Source organism: Malaclemys terrapin, chromosome 2 (genome assembly GCF_027887155.1).
Source record: "Malaclemys terrapin pileata isolate rMalTer1 chromosome 2, rMalTer1.hap1, whole genome shotgun sequence".
Lineage (NCBI taxonomy): Eukaryota > Metazoa > Chordata > Testudines > Emydidae > Malaclemys > Malaclemys terrapin.
Window position 1 is genome coordinate 259,547,944 of NC_071506.1, and position 26,703 is coordinate 259,574,646.

General features: G+C 41.5%; 1 protein-coding gene across 12 annotated transcripts in view; it reads right to left on the reverse strand.

Annotated features, from left to right (window-relative positions):
* Positions 1-26,318, reverse strand: part of PARD3 (par-3 family cell polarity regulator) — a 664,911-nt gene extending 638,593 nt beyond the window's left edge. For all 12 annotated transcript variants that reach the window (XM_054020950.1, XM_054020949.1, XM_054020947.1 and 9 more), the window contains exon 1: positions 25,885-26,318. In XM_054020950.1, the coding sequence (XP_053876925.1) occupies positions 25,885-26,004 (120 nt within the window). In that variant the 5' untranslated portion in view covers positions 26,005-26,318. The remainder of the gene's footprint in view (positions 1-25,884) is intronic.
* Between the last annotated feature and the right edge of the window lie 385 nt (positions 26,319-26,703).

Sequence of the window (26,703 nt, forward strand, 5' to 3'; positions counted from 1 at the left end):
CCGCACTACCCCAATTCCAACCCACTAAGGCCGATTTTATCACTAATCCCCTCGTCGGAGGTGGAGTAAAGAAACCAGTTTAAAGGGCCCTTTAAGTCGAAAGAAAGGGCTTCGTTGTGTGAACGTGTCCAGGCTTAATTCGATTTAATGCTGCTAAAGATGACCTAAACTCGTAGTGTAGACCAGGCCCAAATTGTGACCATCACCCCACCCACTCCCTCCGCCCCCGGTCCCCTGCAACTTCTGTTAGCACAAAAATTGCAGCCATTTTCATTTTTACTCAAGTACACACACGGTAGAAAAATGGAAGATAAAATACTGCCACTGATGTTTCACTAATGTGCTATGTATTTAAATGCCAATTGCCAACAATGTAGAAACAGGAAAATGCTGTGCCTGTCCTTAAGCTGCTCACCGTCTAATGCACAGACACTATAGTTCAGACACAAATGATGCATAACTAGAAGATATAATTTCATAGTGATCCAAAGGTTTTCTGGCTGTCTTTTTGTTCTTCCTTCTTGTTAAAGAGCTGTCTGGATTACTGACCCCAAGTTACCATTGAAATTTGAAAGGGTCTGTACTAACCAAACCACCAGTCGTTGGCATGCACAAAGCTATGCACTTGAGCAGCCCCACTGAAGCCAATGAGATTACTTAAATATGTAACATTAAGCTACAGGCTAGCTGTGCCGAGTATAAATCTGTCTGAACCCTGCCACTTGCCATTACCCATGCTACCCCAGCTCCACAACAATTTGTAGCGCACTAGCTCGATGAAAGCTAGCAAAAGTATGTCTACATGAGCTGGGAATAACACCCCTAGCTCCAAGTGCTTACCCTTAGACCACTGGTCCCCAAACTTGAGGGTCATACACCCCTCTTATCCCTGTCCACTCCCCCTCCCCCCACCCAAGGAGTGGGACATGGCTCGAGGGGTAGAGGGGATGCAGGATAGGAGTAAGGGAACCGGGGCTGGGAGCAGGGATGGAGCCTTGGCCAGGGTCGAGACTGGGGGCAGGAGCAGAGCTACAACTGGGTCATGGTGGAGCTGGCAGCCATGCCCACAGCCAGGTGTGGAGCTGCACTGAGGCCGGGGATGGGGCCAGGCAGGGCTGGATGGCACTCCCTCCTCACCCCCTGTGTCCCCTTAAGTGGGTGCACCGCACAGTTTGGGGACCTCTGCTTTAGACTACGGAGCAGGGACTATCTTTGAACATTGCATAGCACAATGAGGCCATGGTCCATGACGAAGTCTCCTAGACACTGCTATTATACAAATAATAAAATGTACAGTCTTATGTCAGGTTCTCTTCTAGAAGGTTTGCATTTTCAGAAAGAAAGAGGAGTGTTTTGGATGATGAGAAATAAGAGAAATCCATTTCCTAGTACACATTTTGTTTGTTTTGAAGATAAAACAAAAATGCAACTATACCAAAAATAGACACGTGAATAAATAAAACCCCAGAACAGTCCATGCAAACTAACATTCCAGGCCTTGGTCTAAAATCATAGAATGGGATCATACATAAAACCCTTTGAAAGCCCCAAACATGGCTTCTCCCCTCTCCCATTAATAGCTCAAAGTCAACTTACCTTCTTATTTACATATCCTGATCCTACAATTGAACCCAGCTGGGAAGAAGCCTGTGCCCATCTAGAACCCAAATAAAGTTGACAGGACTTCATCCATATGGACTTGACTGGAGGATCAGGCCCTAGTCTCTTATTGCACACACTGCCCCTCCTTCCACACACTGACTACATTCAGTTCCATCTATTTAGCTTATCCAAGAGAAGGTTAAGAGGCAACTTGATCAGTGCCTCTAAGTTCCTATGAGGGGTGAAGATTTCTGACCGTAGAAGACTCTTTACTAGTGGACAAAGTCATAAAATCTAATGCCTGGAAGCTGAAGTTAGACAAATTCTTACTGGAATTAAGGTGCCAATTTTTAAGTGAAAATAATTAGCCATTGGAACAATTTACCTGGGGATCTGGTAGATTCCCCTTCAAGATAAGAGGTCTTTCTAGAAGATATGCTCTAGCTCAACCAGATTTTATGGGCTGTACAGAGGAAATTCAGGGTGAATAAAATCTATGGCATGCATTATACAAGAAGGCAGATGAGATGATCATAAATTTGATTTCCTATCTAAGTCAGATGATCTGAGCCTCTGGTATCCCATTAATCAGTTTCTCCCACAACTATTACTGTATAGTTTTTCATGCAAGTGAAACCAATATGTATATATATATATCTATCTTAAAAGCATTAATTGAACCATTCCTATACTAACAATCATCACATTGCAGTATCCCACATCTTTCCTAGCCCCACGTGCTCCGTCATTTTTGTAACCCTCAGTCATTTTGTCACATCTAAAAGGCAGGCCCCAGTTATAGCAAATAGCTCTGGGCAGACAGGCTCCCGCACCCACTTCAGTGAAGTTGCACATGGATGCAGAGATCTTGCCTACACACAGCCAATTGTAGGATTGGTGCCTAAGAAAAATGAAATCAATACGACACATCCATGCTTAAAGTTAAGCATGTGCACAGATCTTTGCAGGAATGGTGCTTTTGTTTGGAACTGTAAAAAAGATCTTAAAAATAACAGATGAGAGCATATTAGTGAGTTTAATAATAATGATTTTCATTACGCTAGATGCTGTAGAAACACATAGTAAAAGACAGTCCTTATCCCGAAGAGTTTACAATCTTAGATGCTGAATCCTGCAAGCAGTTGTACATTGACAGATCCCTGTACCTGCACAGAACTCCACTGCCTTCAATGCGACTTCACGCAGGTGTGGGGTTCTACCCACATGTAGCCTGTTGCATGATCAGGACCTTAATAGATATCTTGTCATCAGGGAAACTTACCACCTCCTACATGGGGCTCATCTTTTAACATCCTTATTGTACAACTTGAGGGAGCTTAGAATTTTGCAGGAGGTACTCAGCACCTAGTAAGACCCATTTTCTTTTTTTAGACATTCTTTCCGCCAGCAACCCATACAGACAATGGCAAGTACTTCCTACACTCACCTCAGGCTATTGTCTACATTCATAAGTAACAGGATGAAGACTATGATAGATGTTTATAAAATCTCTCTGCTTGAAATTTTAGGTGATGTACATAGCAAAATGTGAACTGGCATGTGTAAAAGGAAGAATAATAACTGAGCTGGTTCAGTGGCTGATATAATTGGGATGATTCCATTTTTGGTACATAACTCAGCAGACCGCAAACAATGAAATCTGCCCTTTGTGTCATGCTAATAAAAAGGAGAGGTGATGGAGGAAAGAATAAACGGAACAGTTTTTCGTGACTGATAAAGGACGAAGTGAATGGCAACACTGGGGAAGCGTGCTTAGTTTGTAAAAACAGAAAGCCCATTCATATTACTGCTACTGATACAACCAGCTTGGAGCTGTCAGTGGTTTTAAGAAACAAAAGGAACGAAGAACATTTTCTGCTCCAGCTGGATAGAGAAGCTTCAGAAAAAAAAGAGTGTCAATCACAGTTTCATGAGGAAAAGAGAGAAGAACAGTATCATGAGGATCAGAAAAAGATCCAACAGATTTGGATGCCAGATTACAGTCACGTATGGGCAGTCCCTGCATCAATACAAGTGTATCTTATATTGTGGGGGTTGTTTTTTTCTTTAGATTTATAAGATTTTATTTAATTTTTAAATTAAACATTATTTGGATGCTATCAAGTTATTTGTTTTACTGAGACGCTATCACGTTTTTAAAATGAATTTTTTCCCTCCTTTAGAAACACCATCTCATATTAAAGAATTTACTTTTCATTACTAATACTGTTTATGCTCTTTACATATAACTCAGCTTGGATAATAAAAGCAGACTGGTCAGTTTCACTTTGTCTTTCATGATGCAGTGGTTGGATTGTGAACACTACAGGCGTATGTCTGACCCAAACAAGCATTTTATTGGCTGTGGAAAAAAAAAAAAATCACGAGACGCAAGGTGAGTGAGGTAATAGCTTTTATTGGACCAACTTCAGCTGGTGAGAGAGGCAAGCTTTCACGCATCTAAAATTGTGTAAGCTCAAAAGCTTCTCTCTCTCTCTCCCTCTCATCAACAGCAGTTGGTCCAATAAAAGCTATTACCTCACTCACCTTTCCTCTCCAATGCCCTGGAACCCACATAGCTACAACAGAACCGTATACAAAAACTCCTAAGGGCATTTATGTTGAATTCAGATATTGTAAAACTTTTAAAAAAATAAACGTGTATATTTTGAGGCAGAACTGACCCAGCAATGTCCCTTTAAGCAATTCTTCAAATAGACTCCATATGGAAATGTAACTGACTTTTTAAGAACTGGGATAAACAGAAGTGACTCCTATGGTCCAATTCTGGAAGCACTGACCACTGTGTGCAGCGTTTACCACCACGAGCAGTCCCATTGTCCTCAATGGAACTATACACTGTGGTAAGTCTTATGGCTTGTTAGTAAGCATGTACAAGATCAGGCTCTTCGAGAGACTAGAAAAGTCAATCAGGGTTTCAAAATGAAGCATCAGTAGCACCGTGTACACTGGCGGGAATGCAAAGTTTAAAACAGAAGAATCCATTCTATAGCTGTTTAATTCAAGAGAAAGCTAAAGCCAATTTAGTATCTTCTGACTTGGCACAAGTTACTGCTGATGTAACTGGATATACTACTGAAGACAGGAAACTCAATATTTACTTTAAGCATACTCTAACTGTTTGCCAAAAAATGTAATTATTTATATTATGTCACATTTGCAAATTAAAAATTATAAGAACTTTGATTTCAACAAACCATCTGCACATATTTTGAAAACATATTGTATTGGCCTTGGATAAGATTCAAATACCATCAAGCAATATAATGCTGCTGTGATGAATATATCTTAAATGAAGGCAAGAGGATATACACAAGACAACAGTACAACCATTAGCTGTGCACTGTAACGTACGTGCACTGCATATCACGTACAGGCTCAGACAAAATGAGCACTCAAATTACACTAAAAGGTGTTTTGCCATACAACAATAGTCTATAGTGGCTCAGTACAACGACCACTTTTCAAGAAATCCAACAGCAATGATTTTAGGATTATTTGGGTTTTTTATTGTTATTTCAATAAAATATAGAGATGTGACAGAGAAAAGAAATGAAGTTTGTGTGTTATCTATTTACACCTTTCTTCAGGGAGTAATGGACAGTCTCTTTCTTTCCCTGTAACCAGGCAACTGCCTCCCAAGCAGCCACTTGGACTGCCTCAGTTTCTCTTTCTCACAGAGCTCTTCAAAAGCACCACCCAGTCCATCATTCTAAAGCCTCGTTCTATCTCCTTCACTCACGAGTTCCCAGCCCCCTAACCCAGCTCCAGGAAGGAATCCAAACAGACCCTTTACTCCCTGCAGGATCAGCACTTGTAGCTGCTGCTACTTCCCAAGCTTCTGTCTTGCATTGGCCTCTTAGGCTTACCTAATCGGTGTCACTAGCTCCTCACTCTCAGGACTCTTCTTTATACCCCTAGGCCTCGCCTAAGATAGTCACCTGACTTCAGTCATTACTACTCATTCTCCTCTCCTGGGCTAAACTTGTTGCAGGTGGACCTCAGCCCATTTCCCCCTAAGGGGCCCAGCCACCTTGTGACATTCCCCTACAATAGGAAACTGCCCATGAACCAGAGGTGGTAACTAAGACTACAAAAATAAAATTAAAGCATAATGGGATGGAACTAGTGTGAAAGACGTAAAGCAAGAGAACAAGTAGTTATATTGAAATATAACTATACCTATAGTTATACATACATGCGCACACGCACACACACACACACACACGTGCACACACAGTCTGTAGGGAAGGGAAGGTGGTGTTATATTTAAGATAAATTGCAAGAGCTAGAGCAAATAGCACCAGACCAGATATTAAAAAGGTGGGAAACTAACTGAACAGAACGATAAAACTGGCGGAGATGGAGGCCACATGACAGGTAGGAAGAAAGCTTGTTCCAGATGAAGGAAGCAATGTGAAAAAAGTAATAGAGTCACATGGGAGGAGATAAAAGGAACATTAATGGGACTGGGAAGAGCAGAGTACTTTATTACCTTACAATGTGGTGAAATTTGAGTGCTACAAGCTTGTTCTTTTTCGGGGGGTTATAATTGAGGTGAGACCCCCTTAACAACAGTGGTATTTCAACAAGAGAGAGACAAAGATCTTGTGTAATATCAAAGCAATATTTTATAATAGATAACCTGGAGTCATGAATCAGACTATCAAGTCTTATGAGCCTTGCTTACCATCACACATCCTCACTCATACTACAATAGTGTGTCTGTCAAAGGCATACAACATAGTCTGTAGAACATGGCCTGTATTTAGAAAGCCTTTTCAAATGACAAGTCAAAAGAGAGAAGATGAACAATGACTATATAATGTAATCTAAAATTACTGAATAAATTCTTTTGTTTGCATAGCCCACCTGCTCAGTCTTTCCAAAAACTGAAGTTAACATCTGTGATGTATCCATCATGTTAACAGACTCTTAATGAAGTCTTCAATGAGAAACAATAACAGTGAGCTACAGTTTTTCTGAACATTACCATATTTGTTCTTTTTCTACAGATAAGTACCACCTTCCAGACTCAAATGTTTGTGTTTTAAGGAGCCATTTTAGGGTAAAATTATAACCAGTGAACTGTCCATTTTCCCTTCATGGGTTTTTGAGTGTGGTGTTTTGTGTTTGGGGCTTTTTGTTTTGTTCTGGTGTTGCTCTGTTTTGGGTTTTTTTAATTAACACAAAATTGTTCAAACCCAGATAGATTTTGGCCACCCAGAAGGCCAGCAGCAGCTGAACCAGTGTAATTAAGAACATACTGCATGATATTCTTAATTAAACTGGCTCAGCTATGTGCGTGTATGTGTCCAGAGTGTTCTTATATATATTATGCACACACACTGCTCAAGGACCAGAGACCAAAGTGATATATTTGATTAGATAATCCCCACTAAGTCTGCCACATGCTAACACATTACCCTTTCTCCCCACACACACAAGCTCCCAGTAAGTCGTCCTCCTGTGTAAGCCCTCAAACCTACACCTTCTCTCCCACCCCAACCCTATGCATGGAAAGGAGACAAAGGGGAATTGCTTGACTGAGGAGTGGGGTACCACTCTCTCCTCACAGATTGCCACAACTCCTCCTTTCCCTGCTGCCACCATAACAGTCCTCAGCACATCCCCTTCTCCTTGTGACAGGTGTCCTGGTAGGCCACTTTGAAGTTCTGGTCATCCAAGTTTGTATTTATGCAAATATTTCTAGTTTTCTTCCATGCCACAAGTAGAGGGAGTGGAGAATTATTATTGGTTATAGCAGCATCACTGGCAGTATCATCTGCAAGGAGAGACAAATCCCAAACTATGAGCCCCATAATTTTAAATGTAGGCAAACTTATGCAGACATAACTATTTTACTCTACTATGTATCATCTCTTGACCTCACCATCATTTCTTACAAATATCAACTGAATGTTAGGGCCTTTAATAAATGCTTTTGGTTTTCAACTGAAAGCTGCCATAACTGGAATACTGTCTATACTGAAAGACAAATTCCAGCACTTTAACACCAAAATTAAGCCTTTAATTCCTCTATAACTGACTGACTAGACAAACATTTAGAAATAAGTCCGGGCAACATCTGACACTTTGGGCCAAATTTATCATGGGTGTAACCCCACTGGCTTCAGAGAAGTTACAACCAGGCAATCTGGCAGCTTGTGATTTGCATACCATTTACTAACATCTGGCATGAGACAGCTACGTCACATTAAAACTAAGCTGAAATGTTTTGCCCTAATTCTGATTTAGAAACATGTAGACAGGTATACAATTCTGGATTCAGTATTCTCGCTGCCAACTATTACACACTACATAAAATCTCTACAGTAATGTTAGTAAATTTAGAACTGTGAAAGGAATTATAACAAAGGTACAGAGTATTAAGACAAATTTAACAAAACACAAAAGAGTCCAAATTTCTACAAGAGGGAAACAAATTTATCTTTAATTTGCTGATGCTACTGCAAGACATTGTCCTCTAATGGATTGGCTGAATGTGGCATAAGAGTTTTTTCATATGAACTGCAAAACAGCATTAGTGGTGATGCTGGAACAATTTTTTATAGCGGAGATGCGGAAACCATGTATTTGGGTTTTTATTTGTACTTCAAGCCAGGGGGTGCGGTAGCATCCCAGCATCTCTAGATCCAGCACCTATGAGCATCAGCATAAAATACAACAGTGTTTTCCCACATCTTTACCAGAGGCGAAAGATGGTCATGTGACCTAATCAGTCACAGAATAGGGAGTGAGTAGGTCTGCCTTTAATTTCCAATTTGACCATGATCTTCTCATGTAGTCTCAAGCGAGTCTCTTACCTCTGAGGGGCTGTCTACACTGCAATTAGACACCCACAGCTGGCACATGACAGCTCACTCGGGCTGGTGGGGCTCAGGCTAAGGGACTGTTTGTTTAAATGTGGTGTAGACATTCAAGCTCGGGCTGCAGCCCGAGCTCTGGGACCCTTCCACCTTACAGGGTCCTAGAGCCTGGGCTGCAGCCCGAACCCAAACATCTGCACAGCAGTCAGTTTTAAATGCAAAACATTTTTTAATAAAAACTCTTTTTCTTTTCGTATCCAGCACTTTTAATGTAGTTTTATTTAATAAAAAAATTAAATGCTGGTTTGGGGCATTTTTAAATTCAGTTTGAATTTCCACCCAATAGAGCTTGACACAAAATAACCCCAACTAAAAAATAAATGCATCTTTCACCATTTTCTAACATAATAAAAATGTAAAAATTAAGCCATTATGTAACTTAAATAAATGTGTATAGATAGAGTATAAGTTAAGAATCTGAATGAGTATATCCTCCCAGTCAGCAAAAAGAAGCATCTAATTTTGCGTAAAGGCTACATTTCGGTCAGGTCTACACTTAAAATTTAGGTCAACAGAGATACACCTCTACCCCGATATAACGCTGTCCTCGGGAGCCAAAAAATCTTAATGCATTATATCCAACTTGCTTTGATCCGCCGGAGTGCGCAGCCCCGTCCCGCCCCCCCCCCCCCCCCCACCACCACCACCACCCGGGAGCACTGCTTTACTGCGTTATATCCAAATTCGTGTTATATCGGGGCAGAGGTGTATAATGTTCAAGGGTGTGAAAATCCATACCCCTGAGCTCTGTAGCAATGCCAACCTAACCCCCAATATAAACACAGCTAGGTAAACGGAAGCATAGTTACTGTGACTCTGGGAAGTGGTATTCCTACAGCAACAGAAAAAATCCTTCCACTGCTATACTCTTGAGTTAAGCCAGCACAGCTGTGCTGCTGTAGTGCCCGTAGAGTAGACATGCCTTAGTTACAAATCAACGTTTTAATAGTTGTCAACTAACGAGATTCAACCTCTCTTTTGGAAAATAACTAAAAAGTGCATATACAATAGATTACTGAAACATATTTAAATCAGCAAGCAGGAAACCTTGATTTAACTCTGACACCCACCCTCCATTCTCATCCATGATAGATGTGTCATAAGGAAGAGGAAGAAAACTTGTTCGCCTTAGCCTCTAAGGATAGAACAAGAAGCAATGGGTTTAAACTGCAGCAAGGGAGGTTTAGGTTGGATATTAGGAAGAAGTTCCTAACTGTCAGGGTGGTTAAACACTGGAAAACTGCCTAGGAAGGTTGTGGAATCTCCATCTCTGGAGATATTTAAGAGTAGGTTAGATAAAGGTCTATCAGGGATGGTCTAGACAGTATTTGGTCCTGCCATGAGGGCAGGGACTGGACTTGATGACCTCTCGAGGTCCCTTTCAGCTCTAGAATCTATGGGGTGGGGGGGGGAACTTTTCTTACTACTTTCTACTTCTATTAGCACTTCCAAGCTAACAGTTATGGGGAAAGCCTCTACTGTTGCTGGCTCAACATATGCTGATGTTAACTAAACTCTTAATTACAGAGCTAAATTCTGCCCTCTGATCGCTCTGCATGATTCCAGTGAAGACAGTCTGGCAGCAAATATAATGAGGGAATAATTTGTTCTGTAGAACCTTTATAATTTGTGATGATGCAAAGACAGAAACGTAGCTTGCCTTTCAGATCCCAGGTTGGGTTTGTAGTATTGGCTCTTAAGGGAATATATACACATACACACACTCCTGATGTCTTTTAAAGTCCTTGGGACTGAATTTCACCCTCCCCATATCTTTTAACCTGTACATTGTTTAAATATGGAAATAACTGACACAATAAATATGGATCTCCACAATGCCAGTTGACAGTCGTTTCAGAATATATTCACATTTTAAACTCAAACATTAAGGGAAAGAGACATTCACTTCAATCAGAAAACTCAGAAGCCAATTTGAGTGAATCTGAAATTGTTATTCGTCAATATGTCTTTTATACAGACTTTATTGGACCACCCACTTCAAGTTACCACAACCCTAAGAGCAAGAAGCTGAAAAGTATTGGATTATTTCTCTTTGCTGGAGAGGCTAGAAGCATCATTTGTGGTTACAAAGAATGGAGTCTCTTACTTACTGCATCAAGACCGTTACAATTGTGATGTGTGCCCTTTCAAACACTACCTTAAAGAGAACCTCCTGATCAATCACTCAGGTGATGGGTGGGCTAAAATAGGCTACTTACTGAAAGGCATGTGATTTGAAAGCTCTGCTGCAACTTTTATTCTTCATCTTAATTGCAGTATTAATTGCACAGATTAATTAAAAAGTGGCTTTCACTGAAATGAAATTAGGGGCTTGGGTTGATAAAGCAACAAAAAATCCAAGATAATATTAACTTTTTAGAAAGCAACTAGTGGAAAAATACTAAATAAAAAAACAATTATGCACCATATCTGCTATTTTCTCCAAACAAGATTTCCATCGGTTTTTATTGTTATTTTTAATAAAATGCAGCAACTATCATCACTATACAGTTGTAGGAGAGACTGGAGTGACAATTTTAATGTCTTTTGTAATTGCAATGGCAAGTGCCACAGCCTAAAAGTTTCAAAAGTGACTAGTAAGTTCGCCCATCTTGCAGCATCTATAAAAAGCATATTTTCACAATATCCTAAGCACCCACCTTCCTTCAAAGAAAAACAAAATCAATCTGCTTTAAGGTGACAAAAATTGGGGCACACAAAATCAGCAGTCACTTCTGAAAATTTAGGGCCATGCCTCTCTATACAGTTGTCTCTAAGGCTGAAACAGCTTCTTCATATGCTACTTCAACCTACTCTATCAGCTATACAATACAGATTATACTCAATTTAAAACACCCAGAAAACAGGCTGTACATTTTACAAGATGGCCTCCAATTATTTGCAACCTCAGTAAATAAACTATTTTAATAAATTTTCATTAAACTACAAACTGAATAGTCCTTCCCATTTTATCTTGCCCCACTATATTCAAAACCATGCAGGCACAGAATTATTAAAGGGCAGTGAATTTAGCACAACCAACCAGAAAGACCACTTTCTGCAGCAAATTTTAGTCAAGTACAATAATTGGCTTCATAAATGTTTACAATATACTTGAGACAGAGGACTAGTGTCCATGCATATCCAATTACTCATCCACTCTGAGGGAATTCTCATAGAGGGGGTTTCCACAGGATTCTATTACTTCACCCCTGCATGATACTCAGTAACAGGGCCGTCTCTGGCTTTTTTGCCGCCCTAGGCAAAAAAGCCACCTGCCGCCCCCAGCGCCGCTGGCCCGCAATCCCCGACCAGCTGGAGCGCCAGGGGGAGGGCGGAGAACCCCCGGTGGCCAGAGCGCCAGGGGGAGGATGGAGAGTCCGGCCCAGGCTCTCCGTCTCCCCGGAGGCCAGAGCGCCGGGAGCAGGGCGGCGAGGCCGGCCAGGGCTCTCCGCTCTCCCCGGCAGCCAGAGCGCCGGGGAGAGGGCAGCGAGCCCGGCCGGGGCCCCGCCGCGCCGCCCTCCTCCAGGCGCCGCCCCAAGCACATGCTTGGTGGGCTGGTGCCTGGAGCCGGCTCTGCTCAGTAAGTGATGCCCTAGGGGAGAAAGTAAATTATCTGGGTTGTGGGACCATCAATAACCTGATCCCACATAACTCTCATTTTTAATCAATCATGGACCATGAACAAAGTGCACTATAATAACTAAGATAACTGAATTTTGATATCAGGCTGAAATAGAGCGTGTTCAGAAAAATACTCATAAGTTCCCTCTATTTGTTTAGACTTCTCCAAATGTTCAAATAAATACAGCAGTAAATTCAAATTAATGAGTTCATTTTCAATAGTAAGCTTACAAGCAAAATTAATCTGTGGTCAATTTAACATCCTATTAAACTGTCCACAGATTAATTTTGCTTGTACGCTTACTTTCCATGTTTCAACTATTTCTCTTTCACTCAAAATAGGGGTCCATTCTGGCAAAGGGGACTGCCTCAACCACTCTTACTTCCACAGATGACAGGATCAGGTCCAAAAGCTTCAGTTGGTAAAGACGGTGTATGTACTTAATGAATGATACAATACAAAGTTTACCTATTTTGGCCTCGGTCTAAGGCAGGGGTGGTCAAACTTTTTGGCCCTCAGGCCACATCTGAGTATGGAAATTGTATGGTGGGCCATGAATGCTCACAAAATTGAGGGTTGGGGTGAGGGCTCCAGCTGGGGATGCAGATCCTGGGGTGGGGTTGAGGATGAGGGGTTGGGGGGTGCAGGAGGGTGCTCTGGGCTGGCACCGAAGGGTTCAAGGGCAGGAGGGATATCAAAGCTGGGGCAAGAGTTGGGGTGTAGGAGGGGGGCAGGGGTGCAGGCTCCAGGCAGCACTCCCAGAAGCAGCTGCATGTTCCCCATCCAGCTCCTACATGGAGGCGGGGCCTGGCAGTTCTGTGTGCTGCCCCATCCGCAGGCACCACCCCTGCAGCTCCCATTGGCTGCGGCTCCAGCCAATAGGAGCTGTGGGGGCAGTGCTTGGGGCAGGAGCAGCGCGCGGTGCCCCCTGGCTGCTCCTGCATATAGGAGCCGGAGGAGGGACATGCCGCTGCTTCCAGGAGCCGCGCAGAGCTGAGCAAGCTTCCAACCCCGCTTCCCAGCTGGAGGGCCAGAGCAGGGCAAGCCCCAGACCCCCCTCCCCAGAGGGAGCTTGAGGGTCAGATTAAAATGTCTGGAGGGCCAGATGCGGCCCCCAGGCTGTAGTTTGCCCACCCCTGGTCTAAGGGCTTAGTTTGTAGGGCTCCACCTGGCCATGACTGCTGTGTGATAAAGCTCAACTATGAAAAGTTCATTAAGTATTTACTTCATAGAAACATCCCAATGGAGTAGGCGATGTTTTGTAAAACACTGAGCACAATTCCATTTTAAAAACATATTACTAGCTGGCTTTAGTTTAGCAAACCATTATGTTCTTAATGAACAGACTATTTCAATGCCAGAAACTTAAAACATACCATGGGTATCTCAACTAAATGCACGATTTTGCTTGTGCATGTGAGGTAGGAAATTTTGCAATGCAGATGCTGTCTAGATGACAAAAAAAGTACCTTTTTTCAATCCTGTTAGCTAATTCACTACACTATCTGTGGGCTTTTTTCATCTAGATGTTGAAAAAGATTCAAACTATGTTAACACACTTTGGAGGGGAAAGGAAACACCCTTGAACAGCCTGTGTACACATGGCTTAACACCTTTAAAAATCACATTAGCTGGCTGTATGGTAACCTGAAGCCTAGGTTAGATAGAGTAACACACAGCTGCAGAGTTAAGAGTAACATTGAGCCCTTTGTTTTTTCACTTGATATTTTACACATTTTTCCATCAGTTAATTTAAAATCAGACTTCAAACTACATTTCCTTGAGTGCTCAACCATTACAAAATTATAATAGACAATATCCATCAATTTGTGCTATAGAATGTGTTTTGTTTTAAAGTTAAACATGAAAAAACTATTCCTGTGAATTAATATATCTGTATCAAAGTGTGGTTATCAATCTGAAGAGAGGCTCTGAAAATGGCATTAAGTGGGGTTCAACATTTTCCCCTCTCTTGCTGACCTAACTTCTCAAATTTGTTCAGCTTGAAAAATCAAAGAAATTTTTCTAGCCTCTAGTTCTGAAATTTCAAATCCAAGGATGAGTTTAAGTGTTCTGTTCTCACATAATCATTAGTGGAAGAAATTCTGATGCTCATTTTAGCTAATAATTTTGTGATTATACACAAGGCAGAAAACATTTGAGCTCTTTTCTCCTCCACTGCATTGGCCCTCCAATGCCAACATGAGCAAAAACATCATTTTTATCAGAAAAGTAAATAATGTGATTCAGGGCAAACACAGGGCCAAATCTTTTACCCTCACACAGCTTAAGTGACAGTATATCCAAGTGATCCTTCCTGCACATGCCATGGAGAAGCAGTCTGGAGCAGGGATGGAACATGGACAGTGAATCCACTAGCCCCAGCAAAAGTTGCCTGTGCATCTTTGTGCTGAGGTATCTACAGAGTTGAGTTCTCTGGCTTGCAGGGGAAGGATTCTTTGCACAGACTCCTAAAAATCTTGCCTCCAACCTGAAGAATCACACCTGCTCCACCATGCCTGGGGCCTTCTAACAACCTAATGGAAAGTAGGGTTTTTCGCAGAGAGAACAAATAAGTTAACTAACAAGATGCCAATTTGCTGACCTTAACTGCACTTTACACTTCAATGGGCTTTTCTGTGATCAATTATGGATTGTAACTGCACAGTATTTTCATCTTTCAACATTAGCCTCATACTTTGAGCTGAACAATAGTTTTCTAGCACCTCTCTGCTGCCAACAGGGCGATCCAAATTCAAGAGCAGGGTAAAATTCTTATGCCTTTAGCCTGCAGAGACTGCATGCTTTACAGAGGTTAAATGCTCATTCACTAGGAAAGGCTGGGCCACCACCACTATGCTGTTGAAATTCCACCTCTGTCAGTATTTGGTAACTGGCTGCTTTCCCAATGCTTGCAGCTGCAGGCAAGCAGTCTTCACAGGGAGGCAACAGAGGAGAAACTGACAGCGCATGCACACACAAAACACTAGATTTTAAAAATGCAAACACTGTTCAAAGCAACAGATTCTTGAATCCAAATGAGTTCAGAACTTGTTATTCCAGTTAGCTATTTAATTGATGAAGCTAAAACAGCTGGTACAAATTATTATGAAATAAAAAACTGATAGCCATCTATCCATAGCGTTAAAACCTTCAGATGGATTTTTTTTAAACTTATTATCACTCAGGAAAAGTGCTCATTTTTTAAAGTATCATTTCATAATTAATTAAATCTTTGCCCCTCTCCATTCAGAATAAACTCTGGAGACTCAAAATAAGTTATTCCTCTATCTCACCTGTGTTACATGTACACACTGGTTTGTTATTGCAGATTTCTCCTAAGTAGGATATTGCCACTGACCTTTAATAAGAGAAGACTTAAGTTACTCGGTAGCTATTTTGGGGGAAATGACGTAATCATCAAGGGACTTTGTAGCAGATACAAAAAAGTGGGGTAAAGTGGAACAACTTTTTAGCTTAGCAACTCTGGCTAATTTTCTTCAAAAAAGTGAAATCCTGACAACTATGCTGGACATATTTCCATAGTTAGAGACTGAGAATCTTCTTCTTACTGATTAATCAAATCAGAAAGAGGTCCAAAAATATTTTTGAATTACTGTTAGTTTCAATCTTTATAATCTTCTTCCTAATTAAAGATATTTATACCCAGAAAGAAGATTTCCCCCAAAAAAAACAAATCAAGAGGAAAGCATTAGCCTCCAACTCCCCATATAATGGAACCTGAACCTCTCAGCATCATCAACAGGCTGTTTGAGGAAGCATGTGGAAAGTGTGTGCACATGTGATGTAGCGACTCATTTCTTTAGTAACATTTTACCCAAACCTCCCCTTGCCCCAATAATATTTTCTTTTTTTTTTAAATTGTTTTGCAATAAGTTTGTTCTGTTACTAATTCCAATCTTCTCATCACTGTTCTATGATGGATACCTCCCACCCCCATGTCTCTTAGTACTGAATTCTGGAGATTGCATTTCACACTCTCTCCCCTCCTTACCAGTTTTGTTCTTTCCTCCTTCAACACTTAGACTGTAGCTCTTTCACTTTGTATGTTTGTATACGCATTTCATTCCTTTATCTTGTCTTGCTTCCATATACACAACTTCTTTGCTTCCCTCCATTTGCCTTCTTTGAAAGGGAATACTCATTAGGGGGAGCCCTATTCATGTTCTCATTACCTCAGTCCCTTTCTTTTTGCCAGCCTCCAGGGATATCCCATTTGTTTTCTTCCTCTCTTGTAGAACCACATCTCTTCCTGAATGCATCCCTTTCTCCCAGTTTTCCTCTCCCTACTTCCCACAGTCATTCTCCTTCCAGTACTTCCCTCCCCCAGTAAGCATGGAAGTCCTGCAGAGCAAGAGAGACAATGAATTGATAGGCTAGACAAGTAAATTGCACCAGCACAAAGGAGCACACATGGGGGTACGGCTTTTCAGAAGATGGCCATAATAAAGCAACAACTACCCAGGCTCTAATCCTACAAGGTTCTGGGCACTTTCACCTCCCAACAACATCTGAACTGGGCCCACAATCAACGTACTACAGTTCTAAAACTGTATCACTCTCAAGCTGAAATGAGCTATCAGTACCTGCTTTCATTTGCATTTTAGGGCCCAGTTATGCAAGGTGCTACAGGTCATTATTCCCATCAATGGGAGTGAATACCCCTTAGCACCAGGGATCAGGAGTTTTTGTATTGCTGATAGAAGGGCTCAGTAAAGTCCCTACGGATACAGGTCATGCTGTTAGTAACGTCAGAATGCAATTTATATTTTCTGTACTGACATTCCCTAAACTAAAACTTCAAACACCACTCTCTCATTAGCAGGTATAGTACATGAACTGCAAAGGCCACACAGTCAACATTTTACAAGATATGTGGAGAAGGGACCAAATACTGTTCACTTTTTCAACAGGTCTACTCACATGAGAAAAGCTCATATGTATTTAAAAGTCGACAGGTTCTAGGTGTTGGTTTTTCTTTTCTTTATGTGCTAAATGTTACCAACGTTAAAAAAAATACAAAGAAGAAACTGAAGTGGAAAATAAATAACCTTTTATGTAACCAATGCCTGTTAACATACAGTATATAGTGCAACAAAGTGATTATACAAATCTTCTTTGATCTAGCAGTAACATCTGGAAACAATTTTAGAAAACAACTAGGGCTACAGTAGAAAAATCTGCAACTGCTAAAATATTTTGATCAGTGGAAGAAACTGGATGTTCCCTGTTAGTTTGAAATTTGTCCATTTCTGGATAGCTTTGGACTTTGACTCATTTCCCTTTTACTAGTTTGTTAATAACAAACATTACAAGGCTCAAGCACAGCACTGCTTCCAAGCCCTTTTAAGTTAAATGCCCCTTCTCAGAGATCTGCTGGATAATGTAATTCAGCACTGAGGCAGTTTAATTTTTTATTTGTCTTCCAGCACCAGACTTGCTGAGCCATTACAGTGACTCAACCAACATTTTCTTTGTTACAACTGGGATAGGTCATCAAAAAAAAAATAGAGCAGATGCCCCAAAATACCTTTCAGAACTTCCTTATACTACCTTTCCCCCACCCTTTTGATTTTGTTACTGCTTGCAAAATATTTCTGAGCAAGAACAGCTATGCAATGATCTAAATTTATATTAAGAAAATTCCATTTTATTTTCAGTGTATTAGGTCAGTACTGTTGTACATTTTATTCAATTAATATTTACATGAAAAAAGTTGTTTTCGAGGGAAAAAAATGTTTTCTTTTGAAGCAGCTGCTCATTGGCCTAAACAAAAAGAAAAGTTAAGGCAACATGAACCATATTGTGTACATCATCTTCATCTTTTCTTTTCCCTTTTAATCCAGCTTGTTTTGCCTAAAGTCAGTTTAAGTGTACTAACATGCAAAGAGATGTCATAGTCTACAGCAGAAATAAGAACATGTTACCTCCAATGGCATTTTTTTAAAAACAGCATAAACATCTGCAACCATTATTAGTCCTATACACTTTAACCTTTCTATGAGATTCAAATGGTTTCCCACTGGTTTAAGTCTATCACCTAGAACAGTGTTTCACAACCTGGGGGTCCTGAGACAAGCTTGGATGGGGGGGGGGATCATAAACAAGGCCAGCATTAGAGGGTAGGAAGCGGGGCAATTGCCTGGGGCCCCACAGCACAGAGCCCCTTGTGAAGCTAATTTACATGTTTCATACCAAAGCCACAAGCTGGGGGAGGGGGAGAGGGCCATTTTTCCTAGCGCTCACAATGTTTCTGAAGTCCAAAGGGGGTCACCAGCACAAAAAGGGTGAGAAACACTAGCCTAGAACAAGGAAGCCTGGCAACTCCCTACAACCCAAGTACTATCTTTAAATTGATCCTCCAAAGTAGATACAATGACTGTTCCCCTTAACATGCCAAGCTCTTTCACAGCCCCCACCTCCCCAGCACTATGAAATACTGTTAATAGATTCTGAATAGAATTTATATATTACACATTGGTGTAACTCTCAAACCATTTTCCCCGCACACTCCAATATATCATTTCCAATATAAAAGAAGATTTATATATTAAGAAGCTCCATAATATTAAGTTAAATAAAAACTACACACATACCACATAAATATATTCCTTAAGCTGGACAGTATAATGTATCAGATTGATAAAAAGATGGGTAGGTACCATACGTTAGAGAAACATCCTAATTTTCATGGATTTATTCTTACTAATAATAGTCAATCAGCTATATTTGTTATCAAAAGGTCAATGGTCCATCTATATCTGCAAACTGTACGCTTATACTACTATTTTCCTAATCTTTATGGTGATGAACTTCCAAACATTAACTTAATATGAACCAACACAGTGTTTCCTTCCTGAGACTGCAGAAAACTCCAACCCCATTGCTGCTGTTTACAGCTTTTGCCAAGCAATAGAGCAAAATTAACAGTCAGTTCAGTTTCATTGCTTCTATTCAGAACCCAACATCAGTAAAGTGGTCAAGAATCATTCTCAGACAACTATGAGCAGCAATGGAGATACCCAGTCATTCAAATCAATCTTTGGCTGGGTGACGTGGCAAATTTTTCAAGCACTGCACATCAAAAGTCAAATACTGGACAGAGAAATTTCAGTCTCAGGTTATCAACTGAAATGAGCAGTGGGTTCTTTTCCTATTCTGAGGCTAGTTTAGGGTAGATTTATTTAGCTTTAAAGGACGCTCAAGATTTGTGCAAACATTGAATTAAATGATGCCTAATAAAATCAGATTTTTCACTGAAGCAACTGAGCATTTGTCATGTCACTTTTGCTCCTGTGTGCTCTGTCCGAGACACCATAGAATACTACAGGGTAAGAAGTGACTGTAGTGTCCCAGCTAATCTGGCCCTTATAAACCTAAATCCCAATTATGCAAAGTGTAGCAGCATACAGTTCTTGAGTGAAGCCCCACTCAAGTCAGTAGAGTTCCATGCTGACACAGCAGTCCATCCATTCACAATGAAGCAGCAGGACCCTAGAAACCACAGGCTGGTTTATATCATCACTAGGACTGAGTTTTTCAGTAATTATTTTGGGGGTAGAGGTGGGCAAGTGAGAAACTGTTTGTTGCAAGTATCAAAAAAGTGATGGAAATCAGGTGTTTTTTTAAAGTCAGTATCACTGTATCATAACAGACTATCTTTGAAGGATCAGCTTTTAAACCAACTTATTTTGAAGTGAATGCATGGTTTCTGGTACTTTGTTTTATATGTGCAACGTTGCGAGCACACAACAGAAAAAAGTGCAGCACATTCACTAGGAGTACAAACTTTCTCACACTTCCTGCCAATGCACTTTAGTCCTAGGCACAAAGTTGAAACTTTCAACTTTGGGTGGCCCAGCTCTCAAGTAGCTGAGACCCCAGACCCATTTGATGCTTGACCTTTTTGCTTAGACAACCAACAATAATGCCAGTTGTGGTATGTACTCCGATATCCATTAGCATTTAAGATGCAATATGACCAATGCACCTTACACAGGTGATCAAATAACTGTCAGATAGAAGCTACTTTCTGCCACTACTGTCCTAGTGTGAATTTAAAACTGACAACTAAGCTTTGTTCCAGACGTTCTATATTACATCACTAACTCTCTCAGACATCTAATCTCCCCCCTCCCACAACATTTTTTTTTATTTTCTGGGGGAACAAGGAGGGAAATACATCTAAGGAACCATTGGAAGCATGTCTGCTGCCTCATTTTCACTCACAGACTCAAGCCACAATCTCTGAAAGTTACTCTTAAAATCTTTAGGGTACCAATAGGGGGATTGGAGGTCTTCTTGCTACTATCTCAAACAGAAGATTAGCAGGTGAGATTCTTTGGCCTGTGTTCAGCAGGAGCTCAAATTACATGCTCAAAATGGCCTCTTTGACCTTAATCTACCTATGAATCACTTTTCCTTACCTGGGAGTTTTCTGTACTTTTGGTGGATAATTGCACTTTCATTGGAGGGTACAATTCACCCATTTGATTCTCTCTCTCTTTGAAGCATGCCATCAACCTCTGACATGGCTTTGTCTCTATCAAGACTCTCAAACATATTCAACTTCATTTACTCTGCATATTTACATGTCCAGTCACACACACCAAACGTTAAGAAAATAATCAACACATACAATTGCTTCCATCATTTTCACCGCCAGAGTAACTGTGCATTATCTCCTTTTTATTGTAAACTTTACATTCTTTATATTTTCCAGACACTTACAGCAACAAAAATCAAAGACCAGGCTGGTAAAAATTTAAAAATGAGAACCAAAAAGGGACCTTATATCAAAGCCACTGTAGACTAAAGATACCAGACAGATAATTGGCTCCTTTTTAGAATATATGTTCCAGTTCTTACAAACATATAACTAACTTCTCTGACAAATTTCAGAATCTTGGGTATTAAAGTCAATCTTTTGGTGAAGTTATTCAATTTGAATTGTTCAGTTGCTTGTGCCCTTAACAGTAGCAGTCCGTATTATATATTTTAATCTAGTTGCTATGCCAAATAGTTTATTGGCATCAATCCAAGCATTTCCTTTGAAAACCACCCCCCCCCAAGATACTCGAGCTCTCACCTGCTTATTATTCAGTTATATAGGCCAAGTCTTCTTGTTCTTTTTTCATAATTCATACCCTCAAAGTCCCCATACAACATTCTGATTGCCACCCTCTAACTTTTCAATCTCAAAGTCATTCATATAATATTGTGAGCAGAACTACACAAAAACTTCTGCTCTCCCCATAAGTAGGTTTAGGAAAATTTACCCATTGCCTACTAGCCAGGGTAAATTGCATTGGTGCAAGTCATAGTGGTTTATACCAGTGAGTGTTTCTTCATTAGGGGTCTACATCAGTCAGATTACACTGATGTTGCAATACCAGGAGCTAAAATCCCAATGGAGACCTGGCCTTAGATTCTGAAAAACTTAATTGCATTCTCCAAAGAAAGATTTCTTCTTATCCTGGGCAAAAGGATTGCAAGCCCTGCTTACAATTCAAGAATGCATCATATTGAGAGCTGAGTTTGTTGGGTGGGTTTTTTTGTTTTTGTTTGTTCTGCTTGGTTGTTTTAAAGTTGTTGAGAAAAAGCACAATATTCATATTTCAACTACACAGCCTTTATTGGAATGTTTAAAAAGAAAGAGTACTTCTAATAAAGTTTTCAAGAAAATGTTTAGACTTTCTGTCACGTTGGCATGGGGATGCAGTCCATCATACTAACAAGTTAACCCATATTTTAATAAAGAGATTTTGCATCTATAATAGGAAATATTCACAATTAAAATGTAAAGGGGACTGAATTACTCATTCTTAATTATCAAATACAACTACAGAATGCTAAAAGGCAATAACCAAAGAAATTGAAATATGTTATTCATATGCTATTTATTTTTTTAAAAATAGTAAGGGTTTCTTTTCTGACCCTAATTTATTTCCTGTTTTTAAACAGGTGTTGTTTCCACTCCCGCCACCTCAATTCAATTCAAATAATTCCAAGTGAGAAAAAATAAATTAAAATAAAGGTCAGAGATTAAGTTACACACTCAATATTTTAACAACACATTTACACACACAATTCCAAATAGGGTCTTTAGTGCCAGAATAACTCCATTGGCATTTCCTGATTTGTACAGTATGCATGTAGACGGCTAGTGTTGTGTAGGGATATCAAAACCACTCTTAGTTTAGATCCTTTACTGCTAGTCACAAACTGAAAACTGTGGGAAGAGTGAACTAAGCTCAGTGTGGCTCTGATCCTGCAAAGACTTACTCATGTGCTTTACACCCTGCAAGAAGCTCTGCTGAAGTCACTGGGACTACGCACAATATGTAAAATTAAGCAGGTGCATATATTTTTGCAGGATTGGGGCCTATAGTCTCATGTAAGTGTTAAAACATTACATAAACTTCTACCAGATTTCTGCTTTACTGCACGAGGCCATAACTGATGCTAGAGTAGTATGTTTTGGAAAAGTTAGAAAATCTTCAGATGATGTCAATGTGATACCAAAAATAAATTAAAAAATCCACACTTGTTCCCTCAAATATATAACGGATTATATTCTTTACCTCCTTTTCTTTTTAAAAAGCAAAGAGCCATACAACTGTTGAACTCCAATACAAAAAGACCATCTAATTTATACTAAAAGGGTGGGGCAGTGACCAAAAAAATCTGACATTACCATCCCTAACTATTTCCACATTACTCTCACATGAACATCCACACTGTTACTTGGGAAACATTTGGTAAAATCTATCTATATTTATTTACAGAGGTACTCATGGACTCATCACTATATTATCCAAGTGTCTCAATGGAAGATGTGCAATGCATACAATGTCAAACTTCACTTTCAAATTAACAGTAGAAAACCCTAAAAGAAAGGCCTGTGGTCTCAGTTGGGGTAGATTAGTGTTTTCACAACAGAATTTCCACATAATAGAAGCCATCTCTTCATAATTAACACCATTCCAACCCCACACAACTGCAACAAAGCTTACCCCATGCAAAATACACAAAATAAAATAAAAAGCCAACAAGTCCTTTCTAAAACCCAAGATCAAGAGCTCTGAAGGCTAGGAGTGAGCCAAGTTGTAACCTTGAAAATTATCTTTAAATAGTTGATCTGTCAATATATCACATTTCAGAGGTTCTTAATTTTTTTTCATAATGTGGCCACATAACACAGAGCTTTTGTCATTGGCCCCTCCTCTCTATTTGCAAACATACAAGCAACCATCCTTCCCACTCACTCTCACATAACTTCCCCGCGTTACATACTGCAATTTGCTCACATAGAAATATAATATTAGGAATGTATTTGTAGCTGTCTTTAATGCAATTTAACAGCTGGAAACAAGACTAGCCAGATATTCATTCACAGACCACAGTTTGGAAGCCATAGATTTAATATAACGGTATTAACGTAACATTAATATTGTAAAAATTAGGGACCAATCCTGCAAATATTTACTGCCATAGTCCCATTTAAGTAAGTAGCATTACGTTCATGAGCTAGGGTTTACAGGGTTGTGTCTTAACTTTAAGAGTGCTTTGGGACATTGTCTTCTATTTGCATATGAAATGCCATGCCCATTAATAAAGCTGTATAAATAACTACAGTTGGTATATAGTATCTTAACATCTTTCAGTGAAACTTTTTACTACACCTCTACCCCGATATAACGCTGTCCTCGGGAGCCAAAAAATCTTATCACGTTATAGGTGAAACCATGTTATATCGAACTTGCTTTGATCCAACGGAGTGCGCAGCCCCGCCCCCATGGAGCGCTGCTTTACTGCATTATCTCCAAATTTGTGTTATATTGGGTCACGTTATATTGGAGTAGCGGTGTATTTCACTAGTCAATGTTGTATAACATTACACTTAAGAGGCATATTAAAAATACACTCAGAAGTAGTGATTGTCCCCCCCAAAAAAAATCTTCAGGAAAAAGGAAACAAAAAATGGAAACTTTGGTTGCCCCTTTCCCTATACTAGCCCAGCCGTCTCTTTGGGGAAAAACCCATGCACATCATTTCCAACCCACCAACGCTAATGCCAACAGACTTTAAACTACAGCTTGGTGCAATTTCAGAAAATCTTGAAGTAAAAATTTCTAAACTGAAACTCTGCAATCAAGTCCTGCACAGAAAAAAATTTCAGAAAGGTAAAAAATAATTCAACTACTTGAGCAAAGTTGGGGGGGGGAGAAGGGAGAGAGAAGCAGCACCAGCCAAAATGTCATTAAACAACTGGTCTTTATCAGATTGGTCTGGGAATTAAGTCGATCAGAAATGAAAACTGTTTTGCAGCAAAAAAGTAAAATATTCTAAGTGTATACAGAAGGGCAGATACAATTGTTTGTAAATGACTGTACATTTAATGATACACCCAACTCCATATGGAAAATGTTCTAGACAAGTTGTAATTATTATTAACATCACCAAAAAGCAAGTAAGAAGTCAATTACATTTCCAAACATAAAGGAAATGGATATATTTCCAGCACAGAAGCTCCCTACACTGTCAATTTTTTTCGCAATAACTGGAAAAGTAAACGATTCTCTGTGTTGACATGAGCATTTCTGATACAGACAAGAGGGATCGACTTGCCCTGAAGAATGTGCTGCTTCACATTAGCGATCATCCTAGCAAATAATCCAACAAAACACTCTTTAACCCATCCCTAACTTTTTTATTCTGCAGCCGATCCTCTTTCCAGCACCTTTCCATTCTCTGGTAGCTCAAGGGACATATTACTTTTTCAGATATAAACATTAGATGCCTGTTGTTTTGTGAACTCCGCACATTTCACTGCTCTTTCCCTCCTGGGCCTGGAGCATCTGGGAAGCCTGGGGCTGGATTTGAACTCTTTGCAGTAACTACTGCTCAGGAAAGAGAAATCATTTTAAAGGAGGCTTGCTTTGGGGATTTTAATTTTGTTCTGTTTCAAACACCAGGCTTTGAACAAATGTAACAAAACCTAAAGCATGCGGTTACACAGCCTTCCCCAGGACAATTAAACTAACAAGATGTGACCCTCGAAGTGACAGCCAATATCCCAGTTTGTATGGACCCTGTGCACTTAGGGGTGTATGCAACCAACAAGAAGAAAAACACAGAGAAAGACAGAGCGAAAGGGGCCCCCCTCCTCCCCTTTTCAAAAACACACCTACAAGAGACTCACTTGCTCGTTACAAAATAGTAACAAACAAAGAGTTCAGGCCCCAAAACACACAAGTCTTTGCGACTGTATCTCGCTACCGGATAAATCTCAGCTCCCACAGATGGGTACAAAGAAGCCATGTTCAATTAGCAGCTCCTTTCACACAGACACACGCTCCCTGCCCCCAGGGCCGGGCCAGGCCAGGCAGCCCAGCAGCGTTTTAAACTTTACTGTCAAGAAAACTAGACCGCTGCACGCAGGAGCAGCAGCTCTTCTGGCCCAAACTCCCCGCGCTTCTTCCGTCCCTTGAGCTCTCAGCCAGGTGGGACAGACACAAACTCCACTCCCCTCTCCGCTCTGGGTATGGGGGCTGCGGAGGCCAGGCCCCTCCGGCCCCATGCCCACGTCTCTCCCCAGCCGAGCAGCTGCACTTTCCCCCCTTTATCCCCTCCTTTCCAGGAAGCGCCATATTGATCCCAGGCGCCCTCTCCCTGCTCCAGCTGCTCCTTCCCCCGCTCGCTGCCCCGGGCGCGCACCCTCACCTTGGCGATCGCCTTCTTGTACCTGGTCACCGCTTGCTGGATGAGGCTGAAAACTTTCATGTTGCCGTCCCCGCAGGGCACGACCACCCGGGTCCGCCCGAAGCACACCGTGACTTTCATCCTGCCCCGGCCGGCTGCGGCCCCGCACGCGCTGCCCGCCCGCCCGCGCTCGGCCCCCAGTTCCGGGCGCGCCTGGCTCTGCACCCCCCGGCCAGCCGCCAGCCCCGGGCAGGAGCCCGGCCCCAGGGAAGCGACAGCGGCTGCTGCTGCGGACCGGCCGAGTCCCGGGCCGGCGCTGCGGAGGCCCCGCTCACATGCTCGGCCGCCGCCGGGGCGGTGCCAGCGCTCGCTGCTGCCTCTGGCCACCTGTTCCGCGTCTCCTCCTGCGCGCAGCGAGGCGGCGGCGGCGCTTCACTCACATGCGGCGGGGGAAGGGCCGCGCTGTCTCCCCGCTATGGCCGCGCAGGGCATTGCCGCTCGCTCGGTCTGGGCCCGGCCCTCCCCCACTCACCGGCGGCAGAAGGGGGGAAGGGTGTGGGGCTGCGCCTCCTGACACATGCCCGGGGGAAGGGGGAGGGTCACGGGGCCGAGCCCAGGGTAGGGGAGAGCCGGGAATAGGGACAGGGAAGGGGCCCATGGGGCGCTGTTTACGCGGGGCTCTCCTGAGGGCTCTGAAGGAAGGAGGTGACCCCACAGCCATCTCCTTGCGGCAGTGGGAAGCCCCGCTCAGCCCCAGCGCTGGTGATTCGTGCCTAGCCCGCCCTACAGCGCTTTTCAGCCCCAGACCTCCCTGCCTCCCGCGGGAAGGGGAGTGTTGTA